Source organism: Orycteropus afer, unplaced genomic scaffold, assembly GCF_000298275.1.
Source record: "Orycteropus afer afer isolate SDZICR_OR568_19922 unplaced genomic scaffold, OryAfe1.0 scaffold00859, whole genome shotgun sequence".
NCBI classification, from domain to species: Eukaryota; Metazoa; Chordata; class Mammalia; order Tubulidentata; family Orycteropodidae; genus Orycteropus; species Orycteropus afer.
Window position 1 is genome coordinate 656,973 of NW_006922446.1, and position 12,822 is coordinate 669,794.

Genomic DNA, 12,822 nt, shown 5'->3' on the forward strand with positions numbered 1-12,822 from the left:
TACTAGCCCCTTGGAGAGAGAGCTGTATGTGCTCAGAACAGCTACTGTTATACCTGGGCTAATGAAGCCTAGAGCCCAGCTGGCTTAGAACCAGAAGCCTTAACTCCGCTGAGAACAGTGGTGTTGCTACTCATCTCATTATCCTAAGAGTGATGGAGATTGGAGGGGCTGAGGGGAAACAAAAGGTAGGAGAATGGTGGCTGGAATCTTTCAAGAAAAGACCTAGTCTGGAGAGCAGTCATCTTTGCTAGCTCAGGTGCTTTCTTCAATTAGGGGGCTGTGTGTACAGACTTGGGAGGGGCCTGTTTTAGGATAGGAGTGCTGATTCCTCTTCTCCCTGGGCAGAATCCTAATGCGTCTGGCTAGCTGGTGGTGAGCAGGGGTTTTGGGGCCAACGTGGTGGGCTCCCCAAGGAAACCCCTTTGAAGCCAATGGATGCATTCACGGGCTCGGGTCTCAAGAGGAAGTTTGATGATGTGGATGTGGGCTCATCCGTTTCCAACTCAGATGATGAGATCTCCAGCAGTGACAGCGCTGACAGCTGCGACAGCCTCAATCCTCCGACAACTGCCAGCTTCACACGTGAGTGGGCTGCTCCCTCCCGGCCGGCCTGCACCCAAGCAGCAGGGCCCAAGTTGGAAGTTTTGAGAGCAGCTCGGGGATTTGGTTTTAATCACCACCTTCCTACTCTTAGCACAACCTTATTCTTTGGAAGACTTTGTTTCCTAATATCATAGGCTCATCTCGTCTATTGTAGCTGATTTTATTTGTGCAGAATGAGTTGAATTATGTTAAAGGAGAAGGTGCCTGGGCTCTACTTTTTCCCACCAGAGTCCCATGGAGTTCTAGGAAATTGTAGCTCGAGCAGGACGTACATACTTACTTCCTAGACAACTGAGTAACTCCAGACTTCTTAATTCTTATGGCTCAATTAATTCTTGGATACTATAGATCAGTTGTTGCCCGTGGGCCAAATCTAGCCATATGAGCTGGTTTTTGTAAATAAAGTTTTATTGAAACATGGCCACGTTCATTTGTTTACAGATAGTCTGTGATTGCTTTCATGGTGCCATGACAGAGACAAGTAGGTGCAACAGAGACCTTACGAGCTGCAAAGCCTAAAATATTTACTATTTGTCTCGTTACAAAAAATGTTTGCTGATCTCTATTATATAGATCAGTACTGCCCAATGGAATTTTTTGTTATGATAGAAATAGTCTAGGTCTACACTGTCCAGTACAGTAGCAACTAGTCATATGTGGTTATCAAGCATTTGAAATGTGTTGAGTGTGAATAAGGAATTGAATTTTACATTTTAATGAATATACATTTAAATTGTCACATGTGGCTAGTAGCTGCCATATTAGACAGGGTAGCTATAGATTGTTATGTCCTGAAAAGATGACTCAGAGCTCCTCTTCCCAGCTGATGTCTAAAAATAGATTTTGTGGTCATCTACTTAGGTGAAGTCAGCCTAGAGGTAGTGGTTTGGACCAGCAATATTTAAAGTCTCTTCAAACTGCATTTATGACTTGAAAATTAGAAAGGTCCCTAGGAACAGGGAACCCACTTGGAGAAGAAGAGTCGAGAACCTAGCTGGATAAGAAAGAGCAGGGTCCCCAAACAGGCCGATTCTGCTAATAACACCACTCTGTGCTCCCTTCTCCTCAGCCACGTCCATCCTGAAGCGGCAGAAGCAGCTGCGGAGGAAGAATGTGCGCTTTGACCAGGTGACTGTATACTACTTTGCCCGGCGCCAGGGTTTCACCAGTGTGCCCAGCCAGGGTGGCAGCTCTCTGGGCATGGCTCAGCGCCATAACTCTGTACGCAGCTACACGCTCTGTGAGTTTGCTCAGGAGCAGGAGGTGAACCATCGGGAGATTCTTCGTGAGCATCTGAAGGAGGAGAAACTCCATGCCAAGAAGATGAAGGTACCTAAGGGGTCTGGGGTCAGGTGCTTCCTGTGCATCAAGATAGAAACTATTGTTTATTTTTTTTAATTTTTATTGTGATTTGGGTGAAAGCTTACAGAGCAAATTCATTTTCCGTACAACAGTTCATACACATTTTGTCTCGTGACATTGACTGCAATTGCCCACACCTCTCTTCCCACTTCCTTCCCATAGTAATCTCTTCCCTGTGTCCTTCCCTCCTGTGTACTCCCACCCCCTGAACTGTCTTCCTGTGCAAACACTGCCCTTCTGTTCTTTTGTGATTGATCACTCCAAGGAGTGTATCTACCTGATGTAAATGTTCACCCCATATGCCTATCTATTGTTTGGCTGGAAGCCACAGGAGTGAGTTAGTTCAGTTCCAGACCTAAAAGGGTGGCTAGGGTCATATTCTCAGGGGTCTCACCAGGTTCTCTTAGACCAGAAAACTTGGTCTTTTTTTTATGATTTTGACTTTTGTTCCACATTGTTCTATCCCATTGTATCCAGATCTCCTGCACTGATACCCTCCGAGTGGTTGACAGTGGTAGCTGGGCACCATCTAGTTCTTCTGGTCTCATAGTCATCTAGGCTGAGGATCGCATGGTCTACTAGTCCATTGGACTAATTTTTTCCATGCATCTTTGATTTTCTTTGCTCTGGACGAGGAGAGACCCATCGTTCCATCTTGATGGCCGTTTGCAAGCTTTTAAGATCCCAGTCACTACTCACTGAAGTAGGATGTAGAAGAGTGTTTTTGTGTAGTATGTTATGCCAGTTGAGCCTGATGTCCTCTGCGACCATGGTCCTGAGCCCACAGCTCCAACTACTTGCTCCCTCTGGGTAGCTGGCTGTGGCCAGGAAGCCACTACAACCTTGCCCCTTGTCAGCTCTACTATACACCTGGGCATTCTCACGTACATACAAATATGCATGTAGAAACATTATCTGCTAACCCTGTACATGGTCATGAGCACACTATCCCATGCCTAGACATACTTGATTGTTCAGCCTGTCCACTCATCTATCCACCTGTAGATCAATGCTTGCCATCACTGACAACACAGTACTGTACATGCAAAAGGGTTCATCTTTGTTATCTGCACCTCCCATGTACCTCTCTACGTCTTCCTCTTCCTCAGTGCCACCATATTGATCATTCACATTTGGTACACTGCCCTTCCCTTCACCTAAATCGATACTTGCCTCTACCTCTCTAGCAGTATTCCCTCCCTCCCCTCCTGCCCCAGTAACCATCAAAGAAAGTTTCCTTCCATATATAAACCTTTCCTTGACTCTTTACAATAATGAACTAATACAGTATTTGTCCTTCTGTGATTGACTTACTTCATTCAGCATAATGTCCTCCAGGTTCATCCACGTTATGCAGTGTTTTGCAGATTCTACATTATTCTTTAGGGTTGCATAGTCTTCCATTGTGTGTATGTACCCTAGTTTGGTTATCCATACTTCTGTTGATGGGCACCTCGGTTGTTTCCATCTTTTTGCTATTGTAAATAGTGCTGCAATGAACATGGGTGTGAAAGTCTGTTGATTTTTGACAGTTGTCGTTGGAATGTAAAGAGGTTCCTGCCAAGACTCCAAATCTTTCTAATGAGAAGTTTCAGATTTGGACTCAGGTCTCAGGCTGAGGTTCCTTTGTTTTCACCTCCAGTGGGGAGACAACCAGAGATCACAAAATGGCTTCCCTGAAATTCCCCACCCTCCTAATTTTTAGAAAAGTTTAAAATGTGCATGTGGAGGCATTCAAGTCTGCCACCTCTGGAACCAAGAAAGGATACTGTTTCAGTTGTTGTCAGATGATTGTCCCTTGCTCTGATGCACAGAACAGGTTTTGGATCTTATACTTTCTCTGAAGGAGTTCTGCTGTTTCTATAACCTGTCACCCTGAGTCATAGCTTTCTAGATGCAGTAACAGCATTACCAAATTGTTATTTAGAATCGTACAGTACTGTGCTTTCATCTGATGAAGTATCAGCTTGTCGAGTTGAGGATGTGAAAGGGGCATAGCCAATGCATTTGCACCCTTACCATGTGGTGCTCTACAGCATAGTTGCCACCAGTCTTCAAAAAATTTCCCCCAGAGTCTTGGGTTCCAAATTTGGAGGATACTGCTTGAGGCCTGGCCAAGTTTCTTTTGGGTGCAAAACACGCTCATCCATATAAAAACCAGTGGCTGCATTATATCCAGTGTCTTGGGTGAAATCCTAATAAAACACACCCAAATGTCATAGGGTTGCAGAAGTAGAAGCAGAACATGTAGGCTGACCAGATCTCATTCCTTTCTTCTTTTGAGAGCTTTAAATCTGCTTCCCTCAGCCTGCTTCTGAAGCCTTACACCTGTTTTTCTAACAAGAACAACATTCAGAATTCTCTTCTGTCTGAGGAATTCCATCACTGACCCCATCCCCTTCCCTGCTGCTATGGCAACAGCTGGGCAGGGGGCTTGGTTCCCTCTCCCTAGAAGATAACTCCCATCTCCTACATCTGGTAGAGGAATGACCTGTCAAAGCAGCAACCATCCTGATCTGTGCCCCCCACCTCCCCACACAGGAGGTCTAGGGGCAAAGCCAGGCAAACCCAAGACTGAGTTACAGGATTCCTACTTATTAGCAGATTAAGTGAGCCAGTAGCAATGGTGTCATCTTATATATCTTTAGATGTCAAGAGAAAACCTTTACTTTGCCCTTCCTGGGCCCAGTTTGTGCTTTTCTTCAAACTTTTTCCTGTCTTTAGTACCCTGTAGGTGAGGATGGTTGTTATTGTTGTTGGTTGTGGAGTCTGACTCATGGTGACTTCACATGTGCAGAGTAGTGTTCGCTCCACAGTTTTCAAGGCTGTGACCTTCTGGAAGCAGATCATCAGGCCTTTCCAGGTGCCTCTGGGTAGGTTTCAACCACCAACCCTTCAATTAGTAGTCTAGGGCTTAACCGTTTCTGCCACCCAGGGACTCCTGTAAGGGAGGCAGTTGGTCTCAAAAATATGTATTTGGCATTTTTCATACACCAGTTAATGCTTGTTTTCCATTTGGGCTGCCATCACCAATAGGTATTTGGTGTTCTGCAGTTTTAGTTACCTATAATTTTTCTAATGCTTTTAATATATGTGTGTGTTATATTTTGGCCTTTTACCTACGTAGAATTCATTATTACGAATGGTGTGAATTGGGAATCTAATTTTCTTCCTTTTCGAAAGAATACCCAGTTGTTCCAATACTGTTTAATGGCTTGAAGATTCCTCGCTGAAAGGCCACCTCTATCAAGATGTATTAAATTCTCATATCTACATGAGTTTCTTTTTTTTTTTAATTTTTATTGTGATTTGGGTGAAAGTTTACAGAACAAATTCATTCTCCATACAGCAGTTCATACACATTTTGTTTCATGACATTGACTGCAATTCCCCATAGTGTAACAGCTCTCTTCCCACTTCCTCCCTGTAGTTACCTCTTCCCTGTGTCCTTCTTTCCTATGCATTCCTGTCCCCTGAGCTATCTCCCTGTACAAATACCACCCTTCTGTTCTCCCATAATTGATCATTGTAAGGAGTGTATCTCCCTGATGTAAATGTCCACCATATGCACCTATCTGTTGTTTGGCTGGAAGCCACAGGAGTGAGTTCAATTCCAGGCCTAAAGGCCAACTAGGAACCATGGTCCCTGGGGTTGTACCAAGCTCTGTCAAACCAGTAGGCCTGGTCTTTTTTTTTTTTATGATTTTGAGTTTTGTTCCACATTGTTCTTCCACTCTATCCAGGATCTCCTGCACTGATCCTTATCCGAGTGGTTGACAGTGGTAGCTGGGCACCGTCCAGTTCTTCTGGTCTCATGGTCATATGGGCTGAGGATTGCATGGTCCACTTGTCCCTTGGACTAATCGTTTCCCTGCGTCTTTGGTTTTCTTCATTCTTCTTTGTTCTGGATGAGGAGCATCTAGATGCAATTACTCTATTGAGATGGCCACTTGCAAGCTTTTAAGTCACTGCTCACCAAAGTAGGATGCAGAACGATGTTTTTGTGTAGTATGTTATGCCAGTTGAGCCTGCTGTATCCCACAGCTGTGATCCCAAGCCCACAAGTCCAACACCTTGCTCCATCAGAGTGGTTGACAGAGGCTAAGAAGGTATCGTAACTTTGCTTCCTATTAGGTCTGTTTATATGGACATTTTTACAGCACATGCAGATATGTATGTACTAACACTGTCGATCCGCCTTATATATGTTCATGGGTATATTGTCTTTTGCCTCAACATACTTGATCATTCAGCCTGTTTACCCATCTGTTTACCTGTAGATTTATCTTTGTTGTCTGTATCTCTCTTTATCTTCCTTTTGTGTTACTGTGTTGGTCACTCAGTTTGGTATATTGCTTTTCTCTTCACCCAAATCAGTACTTGTCTCTTACCTATCTAGCAGTTTTCCCTCCCTTCCCCTTCCATCCCTGGTAACCAACAAAGAAAGTTTCCTTCCATATGTAAATCTTTCCATGACTTTTTACAATAATGAACTGATACTATATTTGTCTTTCTGTGATTGACTTATTTCACTCAGTAAAATGCCCTCCTGGTTCATGCACATTATGTGGTGTTTCGTGGATTCTACATTATCGTTTAGCATTGCATAGTATTCTGTTGTGTGTATGTACCATAGTTTGGTTATCCATTTTTTTTTGATGGGCACTTAGATTGTTTCCATCTCTTTGCTATTGTGAATAGTGCTGCGATGAACATGGGTATGCATATATCTGTTCTTGCCCTGGCTCTCACTTCTTTAGGGTATATACCTAGTAATAGGATTGCTGGATCAAATGGTATTTCTATTTCCAACTTTTTAAGGAATCACCATACTGCTTTCCACAGTGGTTGTATCATTTTACAGTCCCACCAGCAGTGTATGAGAGTCCCAATCTCTCCACATCCTCGCCAGCGTTTGTTATTTTCTGTCTTGTTGATCTTTGCTGTTAGTGCTGGGGTAAAATGATTTTGGTCTGCATCTCTGTGATAGCTAATGATCGCAAACATTTCTTCATGTTTGTTAGCTGCCGGAATATCTACTTTGGTGAAGTGTCTGTTCATGTCTTCTGCCCAGTTTGTAACTGGATTATTGTCTTTGTAATGTCATGGTGTTGGAGTTTTCTGTGAATTTTAGAGATGAGTCCCTTTTCAGATAACGTTGTTGCTGAGTATTTTTTCCCAATATGTAGGTTCTGTTTTTACTCTTTTGGAGAACATGAGTTTCTTTCTATTGTATCTCTAATCTCTTACCTTTGATAGGGTAACAGAAAGGATGATGATGAGGATGCCAGCATTGCTGACATAGACAGGAATGACCCCCAGATCTACAGAAAGGCCTAATAGTTGGCCTGCCTGATACAGATTAGGGAACCCCAGAAATCCCATTTTACTTTTCTCCTCATTTCTCCATTACCCTCCCTGCCTGCCCCCTAAATAAAAACCCCAAACTAATACCCCATATATAGCTTATTATGCACGTTATTGCATCATCTCTCTCCTAGGAGTTATTCCTTTACTAGCGCTACTCTGTGGTTGTCTGATGAAATAAACCAACACCGCCAGTTACTTGGCTTTCACACTGCTAGCAGCTTCCAGAGCCCCAGGGATTATGAGGCCTCATTTTCTTTACTTGAATTCTCCAGTGAGTTTTCAAAATTCATTCAGCCACAGATTCTCTTCAACTAAGATTCCCTTTCCTGGTTCTCTTTTCATCTTAGAACCCAAATGTCTGCCTGTAAATAGTGTATACTCAGTATTATACATACCACTTTACCTCAGATACACCTTATCTTTGAAAGCAAGTGAAAAAGGATTAGAAAGGAAAAAGAATACATTTCTTTTGGGCCAGCGCATTTTCCCATCTCCCAATAGAATGAGGCTCTGCTGTGTAGGCATAGATAATTGTTCACACTGTGGGGATTCAGGTTCATTGAAGACGACCTGATGACCTTGTTCTATACGTTAATGTGTCCTTTTTCTTACGTGGTTTTGGGTTCAATGGGGTACAATTTAATGGATGTTTTGCAAGGTTATCTTGTAAAACATCCTTTCACTTGCATCCAAGGACCATCATTTTCCTCTGTGTTAGGGGGCAAGGGAGCCTGTGCTAAGGGAAACAAGACTGGGAATGATGTGTTTATAGGCGTAGGTTATCTTCTGGATGAGAAGGTAAGGCAGGGGTTTGATGTCCCTTGTGTTGACAGGGTAGTGTTAGAATCGCATCAGGCCACCTGTTTCAGGATGTAGTCTCTTGACCTATACTATACAATATGTTATGTGTATTGAGTGCTAACCAGAATGCTGGCGGTTCAAACCTACCAGCGACTCCTTGGAAGGAAGACTGGCAATCTACTTCCGTACAGATAACACCTCAGAAACCCAAGGAGGGGTCGCTATGAGTCGTATCGACTCAACAGCAGTGAGTATGGTATAATAGTATATGGTATAAGTGCCTATTTAAATTTAATTAAAATTAAATAAAATTCAAAATTGTGTTCCTCAGTTGCACTAGCTGGATTTCAGGTACTCAGTAGTTGCATGTAGCCAATGGTTGACTTTATTGTATGGCTCCATCACCGTAGAAAGTTCTAGAGGACAGTGCTGCTCTAGAAAGTCACTGTGAGGATGCTCAGGAGGCTAACCTTTTCACTCTCGGCAGCTGACCAAGAATGGGACAGTGGAGTCAGTGGAGGCTGATGGCCTGACCCTCGATGATGTTTCAGATGAAGACATTGATGTGGAAAATGTGGAGGTGGATGATTACTTCTTCCTGCAGCCTCTGCCCACCAAACGGCGACGGGCCCTGCTGAGGGCTTCTGGGGTCCACCGCATCGATGCTGAAGAGAAGCAAGAGCTTCGAGCCATCCGCCTCTCACGGGAAGAGTGCGGTTGTGACTGTCGACTGTACTGTGACCCAGAAGCATGTGCCTGTAGCCAGGCTGGGATTAAATGCCAGGTCAGTCCAGGTTGGCCTGAGATGGTATCTGCACCAGGGCCATGGGGGTGTGGTGTAGGTGCAGTGAGCATAGGAGGCTGCCCATCCAGGGGTGGGTTCCCTGTAACTCTGAACACTCCCCAGTTCTACAACCTTCTCTGTCACCAAAGAAAACAAGCATGACAGGAATCTCAGGCTTTGGGAATACCTATTATCTTTTCTGTGTTTCACACCTCAGGTCATAGGAAGCCACTCAGCAAACAAAGGAACAGGGATTACTATGTTTAACCTTTAGTGGCAATTCCTTAAATACTGACTAACTCTTTGAGAGAAGATGAAGCTGAGAAATGAGGTGGGCCTGTAGACTCTATCTGCACACACTTATTCAGAGTACTGTTACTTCAGTTCTGTACAAATCAAAATCATTTTCAGGTCCTGTAATTCAGGACCATGGAGTTTCTGGGTAGCACAAACACTTGAGGCGGTTGGCTGCTAACTGAGGCCGGAGGTTTGAGTCCATAGGCACCGTGGAAGAAAGACCTGGTGATACACTTCCAAAAAAATTAGCCATTGAAAACCCGATGGAGAATAGGGGAGGAACAACTCAGAAAAGGAGGGTGAGAATGGTTGCACAATTTGAAGAATGTGTCACTGGATTGTATGTGTAGAAACTTGAATTGGTACATGTTTTTGCCTGTGTGCAGCCATACTGTGTGGAGGTATTGTGGGTTTGGTTCCAGACCACTGCTTTCACAATGAAGCGAGTGATAAGAATATTTGGCTTTCCTAATACATATAAAAGTTACGTTTATACTTTAGTCCATTAAGTGTGCAAGAACATTATGAAGAAGTTTGAAATGTTGTACAAATTACCAAAATGTGACAGAGACATGAAGTGAGCCCATGCTGTTGGAAAAATGGCTGAGTCCTTGTTGGTGAATTTATCCTAACCAACCTTTTCTTTCTTATTTTTAGAGAGATAACAAATAGCTGTAGCAAATCTGGCCAAATGTGCTTTTCAGACTGAAGTCCCATAATGACTCAGTCTGTTACACACAGACCTGAGGAAAGTCCTAAGAATTGATGGAACTGGAGTGGAGAGTTCTACAAGTTGATATTGTAGAAGACTGTATATTTGTATATGCTTATTTGCTTACTTGGGTTTTTAATTTTTATTTTTTGCTGTGTTTTTGTCTTTCTTTTGGGGGTCCAAAAAGTAGATAAGGAGGTAGAAAGCATTTCCTTTCAGATATTCCTGGTCTAAATGCATTATCTTGGTAATTGCTTCAGAACTAAGCTGGCCTGGTCAACCCTCAGTGAAGAAATAAAGCACACTGGCCGTTCTTTTGTTTGAACCTTCACTCGAGAGCCTTAGCAAACTAAGGCACTTTTGCTTAGTTTCCCCAGAATGTATTGCTTTGGACTAGCAAGATCTTCCAGACACTTTCTCATGCCTGTGATTGCAGAAGGCATTAGGCTTGGACCCCAGCCTTTTGTTCTGTCTCAGTAAACCAGGTAAGTTCTGGAAAGGTCTCTGAGGCACTTAAATTTCTTCTGCTCTGAGAACTGTACTGTCAGCATTCAGAAAGATGGCATCTCTGGATTTTTTAACTGGAGGGGCCCTCTGCCGGTTTTTGTCCACCTTTTGTATAGAATTGGAAACAAAGCCCTAGAGAGATAAATGACTTTCTTGGGGGTCACACCACTAATGAATGGCTGAGCTGGAATTGAAATGCAAGTGGTTTAATAACTCATCTAGTGCTGGTAGCTCACACTGCATGTTATGTTTTGAATTGGTTGCTTCTCTTCTTGTAGGAAGACCTCAAATGACAAGTGGCCTTGTTTGCCAGATAATATCTCCTATCTCCATTGTCAGATGTGTTAATCTCATCTTGCCTCAACTCCCTTGTCCACTCCCTCAGGTGGATCGCATGTCCTTTCCATGTGGCTGTTCCCGGGACGGCTGCGGGAACATGGCTGGACGCATTGAATTTAATCCAATCCGGGTCCGGACTCATTACCTCCACACTATCATGAAGCTGGAGCTAGAGAGCAAGCGGCAGGTGAGCCGCCCACCAGCCCCGGACGAGGAGCCCTCACCCGCTGCCAGCTGCAGTCTGCCAGGAGCAGAGGGCTCTGAAACACAGGACTTCCAGGAGTTCATTGCTGAGAACGAGACAGCAGTGATGCACCTGCAGAGCGCAGAGGAACTGGAACGGCTTAAGGCTGAGGAAGACTCCAGTGGCTCAAGTGCCAGCCTGGACTCTAGCATCGAGAGCCTGGGTGTGTGCATCTTGGAGGAGCCCCTGGCTGTTCCTGAAGAGCTGTGCCCGGGCCTCACGGCCCCCATTCTCATCCAGGCTCAGCTGTCCCCGGGCTCTTCCGTCCTGTGTTTTGCCGAGAACTCGGATCATCCAACTCCTTCAACAGTGAACAACCCATCCTACTTGAACAGTGGGCCCCTGGTCTATTATCAGGTGGAGCAGAGGCCAGTCTTGGGGGTGAAAGGAGAGCCTGGTACAGAAGAGGCCCCACCCCCTTTCCCCAAGGAGAAGGATCTCAATGTCTTCTCTCTCCCCGTTACCTCACTGGTGGCTTGCAGCCCCACAGACCCAGCTGCCCTCTGTAAATCAGAGGTGGGGAAAACACCCACTCTTGAAGCGCTATTGCCTGAAGATTGTAACCCTGAGGAGCCTGAGAATAATGACTTCCACCCCTCATGGTCCCCCTCAAGTCTCCCCTTCCATGTGGACAGTGAAGAGGGCTGTGGGGTGGAGAAGACCTCCCAGCAGAGTGAGGACCGGCCCCCTGAGGACTCTGCACTAGAACTCCCTCTGACAGTGTGATGTGGGGTGGAGAGTCTGTCTCTTACCCATCCTCTATATTTATTCTCTTATTTTATCTAACGCCATTTCAAATCAAAACTGTAGAAGCAGCCACTGCTCCCATGTTATTTCATTGGGGTCTGTGGGGAACGGGTGGGAAAGGACTGTTTGTACAAGTATTTTTTAAAAGAGAAACAGAACCAAGGAGAGCAACCCCAGCTTTGATCTGGGAGCAGGGTCTTAGGCAGAGGAGGCTGCACAGTGCTGAATACTGAGCTTTCTGGGCCATTGGAACAAAGAACTAGGATCCAACAGGAGAAGCTGGGTAACTCAAGCAGCTGTTCTTTACGTAGGGACCAGAACACAGTATGAACATCACGGCAAAACCCCTTCTCTCCTGAGCTCCAAATGGGGTACAAACTCCTTTCTCAGTGATTACTCTGATACCCCATTTTGGTGTATCATTGTAATACAATTGGAAATGTCCTCTGGTCAAATCTGGAGGGGGTGGAAGGGTGTCCACTTCTGTATAAAACCTCCAGGATTTATAAAAATCTAACTTGCCCTTCTCCCACCCCCTTTTTGGTAGTAAATAGTTAGTATTTGACACGTTTGCTGTCTCTGACCTGTTCCCCACACTGGGGAATTCCTGGTCTATAACTTGAAATGTTTCTTTCACAGGTTCTTAGGTACTAGAGTTAAACTTGTCTATTTTGTCCTTTTCCCCATCCTTTTTCCTTTGGAGAGAAAGAGCTAGGTTGGATGCAGACATGGGTTAAAGAGCCGGGGTCTTCTCTATGTCTAATGCTAGCTGTCGGCAGCTTTCGGTTGGGACGCACACATACCGTGGGAGGCTTGTGTGGGGCATCAGCTGTATCCAAAGGAGGCAGCAGGAACAGGCTGCTGTCTGGAGAGGTGACTTCATCTGGGCCGTGCTTGCTTTTTCAGCCAGGATTTTTTTTCCTCTGAGAGATCTGAGCTTAATGGAAGGTAGGATGTGGCAGTCAAGGTCACCGACTAGCTTTTCTTCTTTTTTTCTGTACCTGCCCTCACGGTCCTTCTTTGATGTACAGGGTTAGAGGGTTCTATTCCAGTTCA

General features: G+C 44.6%; 1 protein-coding gene across 1 annotated transcript; it reads left to right on the forward strand.

Annotated features, from left to right (window-relative positions):
* The first annotated feature begins 431 nt into the window (after positions 1-431).
* CSRNP2 (cysteine and serine rich nuclear protein 2) lies at positions 432-11,745 on the forward strand. The gene is made up of 4 exons (XM_007958174.2): positions 432-582; positions 1,673-1,932; positions 8,624-8,920; positions 10,822-11,745. Exons 1-4 carry the CDS (start codon positions 432-434, stop codon positions 11,743-11,745), a joined length of 1,632 nt encoding a protein of 543 aa, XP_007956365.1.
* The last annotated feature ends 1,077 nt before the right edge of the window (positions 11,746-12,822 follow it).

Excerpts from the sequence above, each read along its gene's own strand:
- CSRNP2 (XM_007958174.2), top strand. The coding sequence starts at position 432 with ATGGATGCATTCACGGGCTCGGGTCTCAAGAGGAAGTTTGATGATGTG. Across the intron at positions 583-1,672 it reads GACAACTGCCAGCTTCACAC|CCACGTCCATCCTGAAGCGG; the intron begins GTGAGTGGGCTG and ends CCTTCTCCTCAG. Across the intron at positions 8,921-10,821 it reads AGGCTGGGATTAAATGCCAG|GTGGATCGCATGTCCTTTCC; the intron begins GTCAGTCCAGGT and ends CCACTCCCTCAG.